General features: G+C 41.1%; 1 protein-coding gene across 1 annotated transcript in view; it reads left to right on the top strand.

Annotated features, from left to right (window-relative positions):
* The window catches only part of LOC136881783 (phosphatidylinositol phosphatase PTPRQ), a 153892-nt gene that overhangs the window by 105937 nt on the left and 26277 nt on the right, over positions 1 to 21678 (top strand). Inside the window, exons 15-18 of the mRNA XM_067154221.2 lie at positions 4937 to 5126; positions 7062 to 7382; positions 11446 to 11687; positions 16837 to 16909. Coding sequence (XP_067010322.2) covers positions 4937 to 5126; positions 7062 to 7382; positions 11446 to 11687; positions 16837 to 16909 — 826 coding nt within the window. The remainder of the gene's footprint in view (positions 1 to 4936; positions 5127 to 7061; positions 7383 to 11445; positions 11688 to 16836; positions 16910 to 21678) is intronic.

Genomic DNA, 21678 nt, shown 5'->3' with positions numbered 1-21678 from the left:
ATACATTATGTTCCAAAGATCTGGACCAAGTATCGATCCCTGAGCTGCACCAGCCGTCAGACGTTTTGTCTTTTGTCCATCTTCCGTATCATACAGCAGAGTGCGATCTTTGAAGTAATCTCTCATTATGCGCATAAGATATTGTGGTAGCTTGAAAGTTTCTTCAAGAGCTACCAACATGTCGCTCCATCTCGCCGAATTGAAGGCATTCTTCACATCCAGGGTCAGAAGAAGTGTCAGTTTATGGGAATGATGGTTCACCATTTGTGCCCTTTCTGCTGTATTCACCACCTCCCACACTGCATCTAGCATCGAGTGTCCTCTCCGAAATCCATGATGGCGAACAGATAAATCCCCTGCTAGTTGAACTGCTGAGAGGATTCTGGGCTGCAGAAGTTTCTCCAGGACTTTTCCAGCTGTGTCCAGCATACATAAAGGTCTATAACCACCAAGTTTTCCTTTGCTGATCAAAACCAAACGAGCCATTTTCCATCGGGGACTAAAAACACCCGCTTGCAGGCAATGATTGTACAAATTCAGCAACAGTTCTGGACATAGTTCTGATATTATCTTTAGTCAGTGGCGGCTCGTGAAAAAATCGTCCTACGTGCTACAAAAAACAAGCTAAATAAGCTGTTTTAAATATGCATATTGCCATGATGAACAATGCATACTTCAAACTTGGTTATAATAATAATAATAATAATAATAATAATAATAATAATAATAATAATAATAATAATAATAATAATACAACTTTTCTCACAATTTATAACTCAGAACAAACAAAAACAACATTAATTTGGAAGCAGATGAATTCGTCGACAACTGTCTACGAGATAAATAATTCATTGGAGAAATATTGTTTTTACTAACCTAATGGCGCAACTTACATCAGTGCAAATAGAATCGTGGGAATATAGATCCCCACTAAGAACACTAATTTAATTTCACTTTATATACACTGCAGTGGATAAATAATTTGATAAATCTTCGTATAAACTTTAGCACTAACACAATGACAGAAAAAACACCCACCAGTAATATAACCGCGAGAAAACAGCTAATGACGGAACTGAATAGAGTGAAAAAGAAAGCAAAAGAGAATTATATGAATGGCATACTTCAAGAGGGTAATGAACACAAAGGGAAATGGAAAAAGCTGTATTCATATATCAGGAACCAAAACCGCACAAAGCAACTGAAAGAGCTGCCAACTGATTCATTGAGACCTCCCCTATTACCAGAGTAAATGTCCGGCTCCATGGCTAAATGGTTAGCGCGCTGGCCTTTGGTCACAGGGATCCCGGGTTCGATTCCCGGCAGGGTCTGGAATTTTAACCATCATTGGGTGTACGTGTTGTTTTCATCATCATTTCATCCTCATCACTACTCGCAGGTCGCCTACGGAAGTCATATCAAAAGATCTGCATCTGGCGAGTCGAACATGTCCTCGGATACTTCCGGCGAGCCATACGCTATTTCATTTCACCAGAGTAAATTACATTGTAATGCGGGATAACATTTAGGGTCAGTCAAAGATTCTTTGACTCACCTACGAATTTCTTATTTTTGACACAAAAGGAAGATGGATATTTTAATAAGCATGTGTGAGATAGATTGCCTCCACTTACGCTTTACTTTCGAGCCCAGACGATGCTACTCTCTAGTGGCAGATTCGCTTACCACGTTCAACATAAGCACGGCCGACTGGATCCCTCGCTGCGCTCCAAGGAGCTATTTAGAGCAACGCATCAAGCCGGCCGTGAACATAAGGGTAGCAGGAGACATCGAGTAATTCTACCCCCTTGCGGGAGAGGAAGTAACTATAAACGGGATCAGTGAAAGTTGATCCCGGTTTACGGTATACTCCGCCGGCTAGGGGGAGTGTTGCAAGCTTGGCTGCGCCTGCGTATTGCTTCCTTCAGGCTACAGGCAAGGGCTCACTTCACATGAGCACGAGCCTTGTTCCCCGGGAGAACGGCGCTAGGTGTTCGACAGATCTCGTCCTGATTTTCACAAAACACAAATTCATATCGTACTCAAAACAACGAAAAGGCACCAGGATAATTGTACTGTACATAAATAATATTGCTTACAGTTCCAAGCTACGTGCTGGAGCCCGGTAGCACGTACTGACCGGCCGCCACTGTCTTTAGTACTTCTATAGGTATAGCATCTGGTTCTGGAGTTTTCTTGTTTCTAAGAGAGCTAATAGCTCTATTCAGCTCTTCTACTGTGAAGAGGGGTATATCATCCAGTTCTTTTTAATCGTCACAGTAAATCCTCTCTGGATGGTCTGGGAATAGTGTATCCACAATTTGTTTAATGGTTTGCGGATTCGCACTCGGGGTTGAAAATGTCCCGAGTTTCCTCATTACAATCTTGTAACTAGTCCCCATGGATCATCTTCTACTTCTTTAGCCAGTGCCCACCATTTATCAGCTTTACTTTTTCTGATTGCATTAAGGAGTTCCGTCTTCACTGACTTGTACTCCGCTGTGACTGAGGTATTCTCTTGACTGCCTCTCATCCTCTGAGCCCTGCGTCAAAGTCGCAGACAATTCTTTCTCAGTTCAGCAATTTCTACAGTCCACCAGTATGCTGGGCGCTAGCTATTTCGCGGTCACCTTCGGGACATTGAGGTGTTGCATGCTTGATGGATTAGCTGCATAGTGAGTTCAACACATACACCAGCTATTTCTTTCCCTCTACGAGCAAAACATTTTTCAGTTATGTTCTCCATTCCATTCCGTATTACATCAATGAACTTTTCCTTGTCGATACTGGCTATGTTCCACTGTGCTGGTCTGCGCAAGATGTTTCTTTCTTGAGAAGATTCTTGGAGCAGTCGAAAGATGATATATTGTTGATCACTCCCCGTGTAGTTCTTGATCACTTGCCATTCAGTAATCTTAGGCGCGATATCCTCTGATGAGAAAGTTACATCCGGTATTGTTCCCTGACATCCTGGCCGTCGAAATGTTGGCACATTTCCAATGTTGTTGACCACCAAACCCGTTCTGGCTGCCATCTGCATTTCTGCCGACTGATATCATCAATCAGATTTAGGTCAATACTCCTACCATTTCGGCCATTGTGGATGCTTTCCCTTGATACACCAGGAAGCTCCACTGCATCGCATAGAATGTCTGCTTCTGCCATCATGCCAATGAGGGAGTCTAGTTGGCCGTGTCTTGAGTCAAGCAGATGATGTTGTGAGTGGGCGCTGGGAGCGCTTACACTAGAAAATGATCGTCTATCTACCGCAGTGTTGCTTCTATATGATTTTGATCTTTGGCAAGATTGCTGCTCACAACAGGATTATTTCACCACAAACTTTTCAACATTTCACTCAATATTCTGTTGTTCCAGTTGTAAACAAACACATCTACCATACAAGCTTGTTTCGGTAAGTACCTTCGCAATATAAACCCGCTTTCTTGAGCTATCTTGTAGCTGTGAAGTTCACGCGTCCTTTCATGTCCAATAATAATAATAATAATAATAATCTGCAGTTTCCAGCTGTTGGTCAGGTCTGCTTGGAACATAAGCCTCTCCAACCCCTCTTGTCTTCCCACCACTTCTCCCTCATCACTCTTGCCCAGACCTCTCCTCTTCTCTGTACACTCTCTTCCACACCTTTTATCCACCTGTCTCTTGGTCTTCTCTTGGTTGTTTTCCTGTTATTTCCCTTTCATGCATCTTCCTGGGAATCCTTTCCTCTGTCATTCTCTTCATGTGCCCATACCATCTAAGTCTAGATGCCTCTATTCTGTTCTGAAGTGACTTTTCTTGAAATTCTCGACCTTCCTAATCTGTTCCCCTCCAAGTATTTTTCCTCTCATAGGTCTCTCCTTTTTTCTAGTTGTGATCACTATCTCACTTTTTTGGCATTAAATTTCATTCCCTATTGTTCCACCTCATCTTCCCATGCATCTAACTGTTCCTGGATATCCTCTTTCTTTTCTCCCCAGAGTAACAAATCATCTGTAAACATCATCACCTTCATTTTTACTTCTCCAATTTTCCTTGCCACTTTTGTCATTATCTTCTCCATTACTACAACGAAGAGCAAAGGTGACAGAGCACTTCCTTGTCTTAATCCCACTTTTTTTCTCTAACCAGTCTGTTCTTTCTCCCCCCACTTTCATACAGCTAACACTCCCTTGGTACGTCTCCCACACTCTTTCTATTGTCTGCTTCTCGACACTGTTTTTTCTGTAATGCTTCCCATACCTTGTTTCTTCACACACAATCATTATGGTTTTTCAAAGTCCAAGAAGGCCATTAGTAGATTTTTTTTTTTTTTTTTTTTGCTAGTTGCTTTACGTCGCACCGACACAGATAGGTCTTATGGCGACGATGGGACAGGGAAGGTCTGGGAGTGGGAAGGAAGCGGCCGTGGCCTTAATTAAGGTACAGCTCCAGCATTTGCCTGGTGTGAAAATGGGAAACCACGGAAAACCATTTTCAGGGCTGCCGACAGTGGGGGGTTCGAACCTACTATCTCCCGAATACTGGATACTGGCCGCACTTAAGCTTAATAAATGGTCCCTTGGTCAGTAATACTCTAATTAACTACCTTCTTTTTGAGTCTGATCCACTGTTTTTGTTTGTTTGTTTTTTTTTTTTTTTTTTGTAGGGTTCATGTCCATCCATTCATTCTTTATGACAATTTTTTTTTTACTTTATTTTGGTCAGTGGATGAATTTGAATTTTTTGTTATTTCATTTCGTACCATTAGGGGCCGATGGCCTCGATGTTAGGCCCCTTTAAACAACAAGCATCATCATCATTAACATCATTACCACTGTGTTGTAATGTCTAAGTTTCTCCCTATTTAATACTGGTTTTAAATTTTAAGTTCTTCTGAGAAGTTATATTTATTTAAATTTCTTTGGAACCTAATGATGTTTGTGTACTTTTGTTTCAGTGCAAAGAAATTTTAGCATGTTCATTGAATGAGAGCACTATTTGTAGCTTGAACAAAGTGTTGTTCACCAATGAAACGCACATACGCATCACGAATCTCAGGCCCTATACAAAGTACATGGTCCAGGTGTCAGCCTTCGCTGGAAAGGCTGGGATTCACGTCATTGAAGATTTCACAACAGCAGTTGCAGGTAATTATTTGTTTTTAAGGGAACAAAACAGTGTATTAATACATATCAACAGTGTTTTACAACTGGCATTTCATAGAATTATATATCTTCATCAACATACATCATCAACTGCTTGCTCTAGGGAGCAGATTCAATATGCATGACATCACAAACTTCTCTTCCGTTCTTTACTGAGCTCCTGCCTCTGCTCCAAAGCGGCGAACACCCTGGGTCTAAAGGTATTTTGCTCCGAGTTGATGATTACTGATTATCATCACCATCAGAGCCTGATCAATCCCTTTGGAAGCAAAGGCCTCCACTATTGCCTTTCAAGTACTTCTATCTTGGGCAGTTCTCATTCACAATGGCCCCCACTGTGTACCCTAATGTATAGGACCACCTAGACAAGGATGTCCTCTTCTGTAGGGCTACCAGAAGCAATTCTCTAAACCAGAGGTGCTCAGCTGGGCACCCGTTGAGGCCAGCCCAGTGCTGCCGGGCTGGTCTGACATAAATGCGGGCAGCTTACGTAGCAAGCATACGTCACAGTGAAGTGAGAGAGAGAAGAAACTTGGCAGGGAAGGGAAGCAATGTCGTTCGATTGTCACTTCGAAGCTTTCCTCTACCACTCAGCGAAATGTTGATTCGGATATAGTATGAAAAATAAAAAATGGTATATTTGCAAGAAAACAGACCTTTTCAACATATCCTGGTTTTATTATACTGCACTCAATATAAACAGTCAGTTTTATTTTCTGTTATTTACAAGTTTACTGCTTGATTTTGCACAGTGCTGTAGTGTTATGTGACTTTCCCTGTTCACTGAATTTCTGAAAATAGTATTTTAAATTTGAAATGAAGTTCCTTAGATCAGCTGTACAGAAAACAAGGAAAGACATAAATTAGGAATGATCAGATACAAAGAGACCTGTAGGTCAACCTGACCATGAAAGAAAGGCAGAGTGTTGCAAGACTGAAGGGGCTAGGACGTGTTAAGCAGATGCAGGAGACCTGAACACCAAGGAAGTATCTTGAAAAGATTGTTCTGGGACGAAGACCAATTGGACACCCTAGAAAAAGGTGGTTAGATCAGATAAGAGAAGAGAGGAGAAACATGGGAAGCCCTAGAGTGAAAAGAAGCATATCAGGACCGTAATAAATAGGGCCACATAGTTCTTAAACGTCCTACCCAGCTTGCTGGAAGGAATTGATGATGATGATGATGATGATGATGATGATGATGATGATGATTAGAACTTATCTATCAGGCGTCCAATGGTAATAGCCTGTAAATGGCAAGGGAGTTTCATCACTAGTGAGGACATAGATATTTACTATCCAAGATTAAAAAATAACAGCAATGTAAATTCATCTACCAAATAGATATACAGTATGCCTTCAAATAAATAATCTAACTGATGATATTTCCGGTAAGCATGAATGGATTGTTGGTGAGATTATGAGATAATTTAAACCGAAGCAACCACAAGCCACAACTTATACACTTTAACTCCGTATTATATAAGAAATGTTTCTAAAGCACCTCTAAAATTTTAGATTGAAATTGTATTTCATTATGCGGAGTACAAAAAATTGAGGTTGTTGGCCTAAGTGTTTATTTGTATCATGTCAAAATACATAAACAGCAATGAACGTAAATAACTCATTTCTTACAACGTATATTGAGAATGACGTGGATTTCTGCCCTCTTTCTTTCGTTATTTTCTGCCTCCATTTCAAACTTCGGCATCGCCGCAATGATCGGGAGTTGTTTTGCTCAACCTTCACGTCCTGTGACGGTGTCTGAATAGCACACGCTCTTTGCCTGAGTGCCCGCTTGCTTACAGTGCTGGGTGCCCCCAGTATAAAATGGCCAGCGTAAGCACCTCTGCTCTAAAACCATTTTCTGTGTTCCTATTACTGAGTAACCTCTTAGTATTTTATTGTTTGTTTCAGCCCCTGATGTAGCTGTGGGAATGTCACCAAAGCCAGTGAAGTCTCGACACCTGACAGGAGCTGTAGTGCAGTGGATGGCCCCAACCAACTGTTCCGCTGTCCATGGTGTACTCGTAGGGTATCTTGTTGTCCTCAGCGCTCACACTCAGAGAGTTCTGGAGCATCGGACAAACAAAGACACGTTCAAGATAAACTTCACCAAACTGATTCCTGCAACCGAGTATGAAGTGCAGATACAAGTCATCACGCAAACCCCAGACGGGGATGCCGAGATGATCGCAAACAAGTCCATTGCTTTCACCTTCAACACACGTCCTCCAGGTGCGATTGTTAGATAAGTTACTATAACTCTTTCACTGCAGCATTTCAGATGATGTAGATGTTGATTCCCATAGGGAACCTGAAATATTTGTGCATTGGCACTGCCGGTGGCTCCAAGTAGCCTATGAATTGGCTTCCACGGTATGCACTAGCCGTACATATTGGTAGGTTTGCTATTTACCAACTGATGAGCCCAACTTGGCATACTGGGGCAAAATGCTGGCAACCAGGAATGAGTTAGCTGGAGAATTTTTAATGTTCAATAATGGACCAACTATATTGGTATTACAAATTTACTAATTTAGGAAAAATATTTCAGGTTCCCTATAGGAATCGTTACCATTACTTCAGCGGCTACACCAAACACAGTAAAGGGAGGAAAGTAAGTGCAATTACACAGTACCTACGACACTACACACACAATAAAACATCTGATGAACTACGCAGAACTCCACCGATAACAACACTGGTAAATATCAGTAATTGAGTAATTTCAAAGCTTGGCACCAACACGTTACTTTGCAGGCGGTTGAAAACCTGGGGGAAGAATATTTCTCTGGTGACTTGGCCTCTAGTGGAAGAAGTCCAAATGTTGTTCCATTGATGGATTACGTGCTTCTTTATGATATTTTTAGCGTAGCTAGGTGACGTTTTGTCATAAGAAATTTCCAAATTAGATGTAGCCGCTGCTTTCGCCAGAAGATCAGCTTTCTTATTACAAGATATTCCACAATGACCGTGAATCCAGTCAAAAGAGATGTGTGAATTTTGTTGAGCTGTGGTTCTAATAGCTACAGCTATTGGATTGTCTGACTCGTTGGCTGAACGGTCAGCGTACTGGCCTTTGGTTCAGAGGGTCCCCGGTTGATTCCCGGCTGGTTCGGGGATTTTTACCTTAATTGGTTAATTCCAATGGCACGGGGGCTGGGTGTATGTGTTGTCTTCATCATCATTTCATCCTCATCATGACGCGCATGTCGCCTACGGGCGTCAAATAGAAAGACCTGCACCTGGCGAGCCGAACCCTTTCTGAGATATCCCGGCACTAAAAGCCATACGACATTTCAGCTATTGGATTCAGATTATATTTATTATTTATCGCATTCAGCGCAGCTTGTGAATCACTTAATAACGGAGATTTCTTATTGTTAGATTTGCACCATTCGATCGCAGGCTTAATCGCCCACAGCTCAGCCTAGAAAATAGAGCATGTGGAAGAGAGTTTGTACTGGGATGAGAACACCTCAGAATCATTTTCATGAACAACGAAAGCACACCCAACTCTATCCTGTTCATCTGTGCTTGGTATGCGAGATCCATCTGTGTAAATAAAGCAGTCATAGTATTCTAGATCCTTGAAGTTAATTGTAATCTCAGGCAGATAAATAAATGAACAAATGAATGAATGAATAAGATAAATAAATAAATAAATAAATAAATAAATAAATAAATAAATAAATAAATAAATAAATAATTTTGTCTGTACATTGCTCAGAATTTAAACAGCAGAGTCCACAGTAACAATGAAATGTACTTTTTAATTTTCTGTAATTTCTGTCTGTATGAACGTACAAGCATCACGAGAAAACGGCTGAAGAGAATTTAATGAAAATCGGTATGCAAAGTCGGGGAGTAAGTCGATACAATCTAGGCCATAAATAATTTTATTCACGCTGAGTGAAATGGTAGTTTAGGGGAAGGCCTAAAATGTCATTCTCAAATATTTATGTTATTAGTGGTCGTATCCAGTGGCGGCTCGTGTCAGAATTTGCAAGGGGTTCACAACAAAATGTGTCTTCAAATATACCAAAGTAGAATGAAAATCAGTACAATATAACTTACTTAAATCATTTCACTAAAAGTTCCTTGTACGGTTGCTTCTCCACTCATAATTTGGTAGAACCCATATAACTGAGGATGCATTTTCCCAAGACTAATCAGTGAGTGTACAACAAAACTAAAATTACGACTGCTGGGCTGAGTGGCTCAGACGTATTTCTGACTCCAAGTTGGCAGGTTCAATACTTAGTTCGGTAAAAGTAAAATTCACAGCAACTTTGCTACAATGCTGTATTGTAGCAAATATTAAAAGATGCGAACAATATTCTTGGATTTACATAGCAGGAAGTCCACCTAAGTATGACAACAAGCATAAACGTATTGCGTGCAATTACCACATTTACCAGTACTCAAATTAATTGAAATTGAAATGATTCTCCACCTACAATGTAAAGCAAATATTTTCCCGTGATTATGAACCCTGTTCAGAATTACCTACTAGCGAAATCTTCCGATGATGTAATGCAATAGTAACTTCTGGGAGCTGTGGCCAACAGTAACAGGTGAGGTGACGGACCCTTGTGGTCACCTGTAATACTGTCACTTGTTTGAGGGTAGTTGTAGACTGAAAGGCACATACTTTACCGTGCTCCTCGCTTATGGAGATATCTGTGTATAAACCATGACGTCCCATCATCTCCATGCGCATGTGTATAGTCTTCAGGCTCATAGCCAAATCTCCAGTGTACTCCCTGCATTGTCAGTCGAAACAAACAGCTATCATTGTAACGGAGCTTCGATATAAGTCTAATACTTTCGATTGATTGATGAAATCAGGTAAAAACAAAGGAAACAATTTTGAATTATCCATGAATGTGTGAATATGCATTTGAACTGGGTGTTCATGTGCTCCTGAGAGCTCATTGGCACTGGTCGTATCTTAATGAAAATCGGTAGGCGAAGTTGGAGAAAACTTTAATACAATCTAGGCCATAAATAATAGTATTCACGCTGAGAAAAATGGTAGTTTAGGGGAAGGCCCAAAATGTAATTCTCAAATATTTATGTTATTAGTGGTTGTATCTTAATGAAAATCGGCATGCAAAGTCGGAGAATAAGTCGCTATAATCTAGGCCATAAATAATTCTATTCATGCTGAGTGAAATGGCAGTTTAGGGGAAGGCCTAAAATTTAATTCTCAAATGTTTATCTTATTAGTGTTTGTATTGATAAATACTATTCAATTTCCGATCATTTATGTCTTGTACATTGTTACCGTACCGGCTATGATCATAGGGATATTCATAAATTTGGATTTTTGTTCCTAAGTCCATATCAGCACCAAGTCACGAGAAAATGGGTAAACAGAATTTAATGAAAATCAGTACCGGTATGTAAAGTCAGAGAATAAGGAACTACAGTCTACATTAGATACAATTTTATAAGACACCTTAATATCACAGAGTCAAAAAAAACCTTATATGAAGGTCTACAAATATAGAAATCTCATAAAATTGATCAACAATAACATTACATAGCAGTTTTTGTTGTGATGTGCTTTGTGTGTTCTGTTGCCACTCATCTCTGATAGATAGGATTACTGCTGCGTACCGAGTATTTTTTAAAATTTGCCTCACGTTGCACCAACACAGATAGGTGTGAAAATAGGAAACCACGGAATACCATCTTCAGGGCTGCTGACAGTGGGGTTCGAATCCACTATATCCCGGATACAAGCTCGCAGCTGCGTGCTCGTAACCACACAGCCAACTCGTCCGGTCGTACCGAGTGTAACAGCCTTCCTGAATATTGGCGGGAAGTAGCTGGGAAGTTGGGTAACTTTCTTCTTTAGCGTGCCATTCCTCTGGTTCATAAATTTTCTGATACTACTGGTACGTAACACACTGGTTCATCATAGCATTCAAGCTATTCAATCCCTACTCTGAGGTAGTGATTAGAATGAGCAGTGTGCACATTTAACGGAATAATGGCAGAGGAGTGTTCACGGCTGTCTGCTACCTGGCCATTCCAGCTCTGGAACTTTGGACTGTTAGGTCCAGCACTGTAGTACTGTTCGTTAAAAGTGAGAAAATGTGCGGTTTTTCATTTGATCCAGTATTTTGTATGTTAACATTGCTTTTAATTGCTGCTTCTCTACTGACGTTTTTGTAATGACTTATGTTGACTTCAGTTAGGAAAACTACAAAGTCAGTCTTTCTGAGAATCTTGTAGCGAAGCACAGGTACATCAGCTAGTAAATAAATAAATTTCTTTTTTCTTGCAGCCCCAGGTCCAGTCGCAGAGTTGGAGGTGTATGCTCGAAGCTTGCTGACGCTCTCACTCCGGTATAAAGTCCCTAAGTATCGCTACTACACTCTTGATTACATCATAGTGAAGTGCCGACCTGTGAAGGGACAAAGCCGTCTACAGATTCGGAGAGTAATGATCACAACATGTGTTCCATGGCCAGCGTTCAAGTGTGCCATCGTTGACGACTTAATGCCTTACACTCAGTATAATATAACGGTAAGATTTATTTTATATTGGCACAATTTTGGATAACATTAAGGATAACAATACTAATATACTGTCTTATAATAATACCTTCTCCATGGTGTAGGATAGCGGGTCTGCCTCTTACTGGGAGGCCCCGTAGTTTTATTCTGGCTAGGTAACTGGATGTGTTAAGATAAAATACTTGAGGAAGATAATGCTGCAGATATTATCTTGACTAATTACGTCAGTGTTTTCCGGGCTTGTAGGCCTTGGACCAGGAGCATGTGATGGTCCTGACGTTTCTCCAAAGACAGTATTCGGCATTGTCAAGGGCACCGACTGACTTCGTTAGCAGCGAAGCTCACAGTGGAATGGGGTTGTGTTGTTTTTTGTTTTTTTTTTTGCTAGGGACTTTACGTCGCACCGACACAGATAGGTCTTATGGCGACGATGGGATAGGAAAGGCCTAGGAGTTGGAAGGAAGCGGCCGTGGCCTTAATTAAGGTACAGCCCCAGCATTTGCCTGGTGTGAAAATGGGAAACCACGGAAAACCATCTTCAGGGCTGCCGATAGTGGGATTCGAACCTACTATCTCCCGGATGCAAGCTCACAGCCGCGCGCCTCTATGCGCACGGCCAACTCGCCCGGTGGGGTTGTGTTGTAATTCCGCCTCATTATATAGTGCAGTTACGGTATGCTGCTCGTCTATTGGTCCGCCATGCAGGTGGGGGGGGTTGCTGATTGGCTGGGGAAGGTCGAGTCTTTGCTGGGGCTGATAAAAATGCACTACTACTACTACTACTACTACTACTACTACTACAAAACGTTTTTATTCTGTACCATGAAGGGGTACGGCAAGCCTCTTAAAAGGTTACGCACTGGGAGAGTTGGCCGTGCAGTTAGGGTCACGCAGATGTGAGCTTGCAACCGGGAGATAGTGGGTTCAGACCCCACTGTTGGCAGCCCTGAAGATGGTTTTCCATGGTTTCCCATTTTCACACCATGCAAATGCTGGGGCTGTACCTTAATTAAGGCCACAGCCGCTTCCTTCCCACTCCTAGGCCTCTTCTATCCCATCACCGCCATAAGACCTATCTGTGTCGGTGCGACATAAAGCAAATAATAATAATAATAATAATAATAATAATAATAATAATAATAATAATAATAATAATAATAATAAACTTGTTCAGTCCAAGGCCTAATTTCAACAGAATTATTCCAGCTGTGATCAAGAACGTAGCTGAGATGCTTAAAGAATTGGACTTGCTTCAGTGATGTGCAAGCTGCTATAACATTAAAAGGTTGAATGACATTTTGCACCCTATTTCCAAATTTTATGTAATATTTGGTATCTTCTTGGGCATAAGAGTATACGTATTTCCAGAGTTTTTCTGGTTTTAGAAATCCGAGCCCTCTTTCTTCAGCCATTCCCTTTTCCAGATTCTCTCTGCGTAGGGCAGTGTACCATAGCCTTCCACCTTACTCGACCTTTCCACCATTCCTCTTCTAGTACTTTATTGCTATCGCCTCCTCTATTTGCAATACAGTCCACAACAGAACTCCTCCATCTCATTCTGGGCCATCTCCTAGGCCTCTTTGCAGTCTCTGTATCCATGAATGTTCTCTTTGGTATTTTCTCTCCAGGCATTCTCATCATGTGTCCAAACCATTTCAGCTTTGCTATATCAATCCCTTCTTGAAGTTTTTTTGGTATTTGCTTTATGTCGCACCGACACCCACTGTTGGCAACTCGCGTACCAAGACACATGGCTAGTGGATACCATGGAGACCACTGTGTAGGCTACTTGGAGCCTTGTATCATTTTGATGTCTGCCTGGCCATCAGATGATATAGATGTTGATTCCCATAGGGAACCTGAAATATTTGTGCATTGGCACTGCCGGTGGCTCCAAGTAGCCTATGAATTGGCCTCCACGGTATGCACTAGCCGTACGTCTTGGTAGGTGTGCTATTTACCAACTGATGAGCCCAACTTGGCATACTGGGGCAAAATGCTGGCAACCAGGAATGAGTTAGCTGTAAAATTTATAATGTTCAATAATGGACGAACTATATTGGTATTACAAATTTACTAATTTGGGAAAAATATTTCAGGTTCCCTATAGGAATTGTAACCGTTACTTCAGCGGCTACACCAAACACAGTAAAGGGAGGAAAATATGTGCAATTATACAGTACCTACGACACTACACACACAATAAAACATCTGATGAACTACGCGGAACTCCGCCGATAACAACACTGGTAAATATCAGTAGGGCCAACTTGATGATAATAAACCAGGAACGTGGAAAGGGGCTGGGAACCTACCAAGGGCATGGAGATGGCTTAGGTTGCAGTTTCTGGAAAAAATCAACCGTGATCCTTGATTTTCAAAATATTATTTACAAATGGACTTTACAAATGAATTCCGAACAAATTCAGCCACACCGAAAGTACCGATACACAGGTTGTAAAGTACAAATTACAAATTGAGACACACAAATTAGACGCTTCTTGACAATAGCCTCTTACAAGTTCAAAGAGTCAGCAAACACCATACATCTAATTACAACCCAAGTTGTACAATACAGTTTGGAAGGTAAGAAGAAACGTAATATGCTATTACCATTTAGAGTGAAGTTAAACGTACCTTTCAAAATATCTGAACAACATAATTGAAAAAGGGTAAAATCAGAAATATCAAAATTTTGGCGCAGAGGCCAGTTCAACTTGGTCCCACACCAAAAACACTTCTGATGTGGGTCAGAGGAAAAACTAGCGTACATTAAGTGACACGGAACTACTAGAGGCAAAACCCCAAGGTAAATACATAAAACTACAATTTACATGTTTAGCGAAACAAGGAGAGGGGAATGCCTCGAAAACAACAGACAAGCCCAGCTGAAAAGCTAAGGCATCCGAAATAATTGAGTGGCAAGTCTGGGTGAGGTTAGGGCAAACTCCTATATGAAAAAGCAAGTGAACATTAAAAAAAATTTAAGGTGGAACAGAAATCAAAGAGTGCTTACCCCAAATGGCCCATCCCAGTAGCAAGGCATCGCTGACGACGTCAGAACTTCGGACAGTCAAGAGATAGAAGATAGACAGACAGACCACGAAATGCTGCCTCACTCTCTTTAAAAGGGAACCCTGGCCTTGGAGTAGCCAATCAGAACGCAGTAGCCTGCCTATTGCCACCCAGATTGACAACTCCTACTTCAGTCGCGATGTTTAAATAGCTTTCTTGAATACGCATGATCGCGAATCTTCCATTTCCAGAACAGTCAGAACATACTTTCTAGAATCCTAACTAACAAAGGCCAACACACCCTGTTCCAAAATTCATGTCACCTTTCTGGACAGTTCCAGTAAATATAGAAATAAAATCTAGTTGTTACAAATACCATATGTTACCCAAAATATTTACACTGTACAGGTTAGGTCATTACATGGGATACAAATACACTGACTGACAGAGCAAATACAACACCAAGAAGGAGTGGTCAGAACTTTATGCCAATTGCAGGGTAGACTGACGTCACTGAGGTATGCTAATGATGTGAAATGCGCCGCTGTGCTGCGCACGTAGCGAACGATAAATGGGACACGGCGTTGGCGAATGGCCCACTTCGTACCGTGATTTCTCAGCCGACAGTCATTGTAGAACGTGTTGTTGTGTGCCACAGGACACGTGTATAGCTAAGAATGCCAGGCCGCCGTCAACGGAGGCATTTCCAGCAGACAGACGACTTTACGAGGGGTATGGTGATCGGGCTGAGAAGGGCAGGTTGGTCGCTTCGTCAAATCGCAGCCGATACCCATAGGGATGTGTCCACGGTGCAGCGCCTGTGGCGAAGATGGTTGGCGCAGGGACATGTGGCACGTGCGAGGGGTCCAGGCGCAGCACGAGTGACGTCAGCACGCGAGGATCGGCGCATACGCCGCCAAGCGGTGGCAGCCCCGCACGCCAAGTCAACCGCCATTCTTCAGCATGTGCAAGACACCCTGGCTGTTCCAATATCGACCAGAACAATTTCCCGTCGATTGGTTGAAGGAGGCCTGCACTCCCGGCGTCCGCTTAGAAGACTACCATTGACTCCACAGCATAGATGTGCACGCCTGGCATGGTGCCGGGCTAGAGCGACTTGGATGAGGGAATGGCGGAACGTCGTGTTCTCCGATGAGTCACGCTTCTGTTCTGTCAGTGATAGTCACTGCAGACGAGTGTGGCGTCGGTGTGGAGAAAGGTCAAATCCGGCAGTAACTGTGGAGCGCCCTACCGCTAGACAACGCGGCATCATGGTTTGGGGCGCTATTGCGTATGATTCCACGTCACCTCTAGTGCGTATTCAAGGCACGTTAAATGCCCACCGCTACGTGCAGCATGTGCTGCGGCCGGTGGCACTCCCGTACCTTCAGGGGCTGCCCAATGCTCTGTTTCAGCAGGATAATGCCTGCCCACACACTGCTCGCATCTCCCAACAGGCTCTACGAGGTGTACAGATGCTTCCGTGGCCAGCGTACTCTCCGGATCTCTCACCAATCGAACACGTGTGGGCTCTCATTGGACGCCGTTTGTAAACTCTGCCCCAGCCTCGTACGGACGACCAACTGTGGCAAATGGTTGACAGAGAATGGAGAACCATCCCTCAGGACACCATCCGCACTCTTATTGACTCTGTACCTCGACGTGTTTCTGCGTGCATTGCCGCTCGCGGTGGTCCTACATCCTACTGAGTCGATGCCGTGCGCATTGTGTAACCTGCATATCTGTTTGAAATAAACATCAATTATTCGTCCGTGCCGTCTCTGTTTTTTCCCCAACTTTCATCCCTTTCGAACCACTCCTTCTTGGTGTTGCATTTGCTCTGTCAGTCAGTGTAAAACATTCTATCGCCACACTTCAGATCATACAGTAAGTACTACTTAACAAGGTTTACAAATAAAATCTTCTATAAACACTTTCCACTTCCAATATATTTTACACCAGTGTCAGGAATCAATATTTATATCATATGATTAAAATGTGATGTGTGTGTTGTCTTTGTCATTGCTCTTCTTTGTGTTGCTTCCTCAGCCCCCATTGCACATGCGTATACTGTAGGTTAGCTTTCTTGCCTTAACACGTGTATGGTGTAATGATAGAAACTAACACTGTTGATGAATCTTCAGGTCCAACTCTACAACTCGGAAGAAAAAGATGAGGGTAGTTCAACATTCCTGACGTCAGTGACTGCCGAGGAAGGTGAGTACTTCCAGGTATGATTTCTTTGAGTACTTGTAAATACGAGGCCTTAAAGAGATTCAATTCTTTAAGAGAATTTATTGATCTTATCCACCTATTTAATACTAGTCACCGAGCTCGATAGCTGCAGTCGCTAAAGTGCGGCCAGTATCCAGTATTCGGGAGACAGTAGGTTCGAACCCCACTGTCAGCAGCCCTGAAAATGGTTTTCCGTGGTTTCCCATTTTCGCACCAGGCAAATACCTTAATTAAGGCCACGGCCGCTTCCTTCCCACTCCTAGCCCTTTCCTGTCCCATCGTCGCCGTAAGACCTATCTGTGTCGGTGCGACGTAAAACAACTAACAAAAAAACAAAAAAAGATACTCGTCATAATAATTATAAGTTCATTTTGCACTTCTAGAACATGTTATGGCTTTTATTTGGGCCATCTTCAGCTAATATAAAAATTGCATGGTCACATTAAAATTGATACATTATTTATAAAGGTACACATTAAAACATGCAGTGAAATCTTGTTAGTACGTTCCTCATTAATATATTTTCTCGCTTAGCACATCGTAAATTTGAAGTCCCAATTCTCATTGTATTAAATCTATATAAAATAGCTCACTTACCGCATCACAAATTTTCGCTACTACCGCTTAGTACGATCACATTTTTCCTAGTCCTGAAAATGTTATTTGTCATCCCTTGTGAAAGAAATGCGATTTCCAGCTTGGGTAAGAACCATCGCCACAGTTGCACGATTACGGGAAAAGGCCTTAAATTCCTGAACTTCTCAGGATAAGTTGCACCTTCAGGGAGGAAGTCGTTAGCCTCAGGAATGTTCAGTGTTGCTTGCAAGTTAGCAGCGAGATTGCTGAATAACAGTATGTATTTGTGCTTGTATTTCAAATTCCATTCAGAAGTTAGAAATTTATTTTGTGCTAAGTGGTACAGTGAAGTGTAGCAAATATTTATCATGTGATAAGCTAGCCTGTATCTGGTTTAGCAACATAATCATGTGAAACTGACTAGTGTGGTGCATATTGTCTTGAGATAGCCTAATCATGGATCTGAAAAATGTCGTGAAATTCCTTACTAATGGAAACAAAATTAAACTCCTTCACAAAGTGGACTGGCATCAGTGTCTTGAAGCTCACAGAGGTCGCGAATGTTGAACTTGCACCTTCGAGTTTTGACTCAATCACTCAAATTGGTCGAAACTTATTTAAAATGGCGACCAAAGACATTTGTCCTGGTCGTGCATGATCAAATGTAACCTCCAATTCCTTGTCTAAGAGTGTGACCAGAAAATAATGTTTAATAACACACTGCTCTGAAATAAGACTTCTACTAAAATTTGTTTTAGAAAGAGTGTGATCTGCAATAATACTTGATATTTTTATGGGCCCCCGCATGTGTTTTCATATCTGTTCTCTTGTGTTTTTCACACATTTTAATACTTTACTCTCATCTTTAGAAATGATATAGCTTTCCCTGTACCCACAGGTACACAGCTTAAAATGTCCTCATGTCAGAAACAATCGTATCTAGTTTTTCCATATCCCTGTTGGATAGTTTTCATTCATATATTCAGTACATTTCTTGTCTTTTTGACCGCTATTGAAATTACCATATTTTCATTCTCGATACATATGGTTACTCATTATTATCATTTTGCCTCTGTTTCTGTACATTGCTTTATGAGTTTAAATATTTATTTATCAATAAAAAGATGCCATGCACTCGTTGCACTGTCGTCAGAAACATGCCGCTTTGAATATGGAGTAAGTCCTGGATTTTCTTTCAAGGGGTTATGGCGTGCAATCCAACCAGGTGTTATCTTCCCAGTCTGCTACCGTCCACTCCCTGATGCCATCAGTACCTAATTGCACGTTATCTGGCATGGGAGGCTTTTACTTTGGTTGTCGCTTCCCCTATGATACCATGCTTTACAGGTTATTGTTTCTGTGGCTGTAGTAGAATAATTGAAAACTCGTCAGTACTCAGTCTATGCGAGGCATCATTATAATTTGAATACGGTAAAAATCAAGGCATTTCGCCAAACTTGTTATGCCGATAGTTATAATAGTACTAATATCAACTTACCTTCAGTCTGAACAATCCGGTTTTCAGCGTGATCTGAATCACTGCTTTCTGTGTTATCGCTTGACTAGTAATAAATGAAATGGCGTATGGCTTTTAGTTCTAGGAGTGTCTGAGGACATGTTCGGCTTGCCAGATGGAGGTCTTTTGATTTGACTCCCGTAGGCAACCTGCGTGTCGAGATGAGGATGAAATGATGACAAAGACAACACATATACCCAGTCCCCATGCCAGCGAAATTAACCGATGATGGTTAAAATTCTCGACCCTGCAGGGAATCGAACCTGGGACCCCTGTGACCAAAGGCCAGTACGCTAACCACTTAGCCATGGAGCCGGATGACTGGTAGTAATCTTCGTATTATAATCTATTAACTTCATTATCCGTATTGATGGTTAAAGTATTAAATTTATTAAAACACACATCTCTCATTGAGATATAATCATCTACTTATAATAATCCTATTAACAATGGTAATGTTCAAAAGCACAACAACAGAACCCGGATATATTACAAACTGTACGATCATTATTTCCGCTGCGTCTCTGGTAGTGTTATTTGCTGGCTTGTCATAGTACAGTAAAGATGTCTCATAAACCATCAGTTGCTGAGTCTATTGCATGACATTCCTGAAGATATGTCTGAAGTAGAATGTGATCCAGATATAAAGGACCTAAACAGAGAAAATGCATACGAAGATTACTCACAAATATAAAGACTGGAACTTTCCACCTAATCAATACATTTATTCTATTATAAAGTACTTAAAACATTATAATATGGCAGTACCGGTTTCGACTCTTTCAGTGGGTCATCTTCAGCTGCAGAACCTATTGTCTTAATAATAACAACTTATAATGCTAAAAACACAGCTTGTTCTAATTATGAATGACTCATGCTAACTTAAGGTGATGTATTGTGGTAATAAAATGAGATTGGAAAAATGGTTTTTAAAAGTCTGCGAAGTTCTCAAGTTTGTTTTGATGCTGATCTTGATGTTCTCATTTAAACCAGTGTTGTGTTGTTGACACACTTATTTGAAAACGTCTCAATGTTGAGCTGGTAAAATATTACTATGTTAATTGCGAAGGAATGTTAAAATAATGATAGGTTGTGATAATAAAATGTGCTAGAAGGAGTAACTTTGACAGTCTAGAAAGTTCACCAGCTCATTAAAATACTGTTCTTGATGTTTGTACTTATTCTCACTCATTCAATCCATTGTTTCAATGTTATACACCTATTTTAAAATATAAAATCTCTTATTGCTAAGTTACGTAGTGCTGTATTCATAAATTTTGCATCAGTAGGAGATTTATTATTGTATGTTGATGAGCTTGTATAACGTCTTCATAAGCTCATCTCAGAATCAATTTGTTGGGCTTTAAAGGTCTGTTAACTAATGTGCAATTCCTTTCTTCACATACGCGTTCGTTGTATTGTGTCAAAAGATTGTTGGCTTAGCCTGTCTTTGTGCGCTTGTCAGGAGCACACCATGTATTCTTCAGCTGAAGATGACCCACTAAAAGGGTCGAAACCGGTACTGACATATTAACACCGGGCGAGTTGGCCGTGCGCGTAGAGGCGCGCGGCTGTAAGCTTGCATCCGGGAGATAGTAGGTTCGAATCCCACTATCGGCAGCCCTGAAGATGGTTTTCCGTGTTTTCCCATTTTCACACCAGGCAAATGCTGGGGCTGTACCTTAATTAAGGCCACGGTCGCTTCTTTCCAACTCCTAGGCCTTTCCTCTCCCATCTCCCATCGTCGCCATAAGACCTATCTGTGTCGGTGCGACGTAAAGCCCCAGGCAAAAAAAAAAAAAAAAAAAAAAAGACTTATTAGCATGTTTTAAGTACTTTATAATAGAATAAATGTATTGATTAGGTGGAAAATTCCTGTCTTTATATTTGTGAGTAATCTTCGTATGCATTTTCTCTGTTTAGGTCCTTTATGTCTGGATCACATTCTACTTCAGGCATATCTTCAGGAATGTCATGCAATAGACTCAGCAACTGATGGTTTGAGACATCTTTACTGTACTATGACAAGCCAGCAAATAACACTACCAGAGACGCAGCGGAAATAATGATTGTACAGTTTGTAATATATCTGAGTTCTGTTGTTGTGCTTTTGAACATTACCATTGTTAATAGGATTATTATAAGTAGATGATTATATCTCATTGAAAGATGTGTGTTTTAATACATCTATTAATTCAGCGGTCAAAATGACTGCTCCAGCGGTAGTAGGTATACCAGTTACTAACACCCCATCCATTGATGCAAAATTAATTATATTTAATATGGATTTTCCTGACCACTAACCAGAAAAAGTCAGTGCAGTTCAATATCCTACAATAAAAACGACTTGCACTCAACACAACACAACACAACTCAACTCAACTCCCAACATGGTCCTTTATATACCTTGCCTGGCTAGGCTTCTAGAACAGTATGACACAAAATGTTTTTCTAGTATCTTCTTGAGTCTCCAATAACCTATGTACAAATGGATAGAATATAATAAATTATATAATATTAATTATGTGTTCTGAGGTTAAATAAAGTCGTATTAATATACAAACAACAGACGTATCGTGACTTAACCTCATATGTTTTGTTACAGACCATACAACACAAATAATAAATGATATGACCATGATTTATACCAAATAAAGTC

This window comes from Anabrus simplex, chromosome 10, assembly GCF_040414725.1.
Source record: "Anabrus simplex isolate iqAnaSimp1 chromosome 10, ASM4041472v1, whole genome shotgun sequence".
Taxonomy (NCBI): Eukaryota; Metazoa; Arthropoda; class Insecta; order Orthoptera; family Tettigoniidae; genus Anabrus; species Anabrus simplex.
The sequence above is the reverse complement of the archived record's forward strand: the minus strand, read 5'-3'. Positions and strand labels throughout refer to the sequence as shown.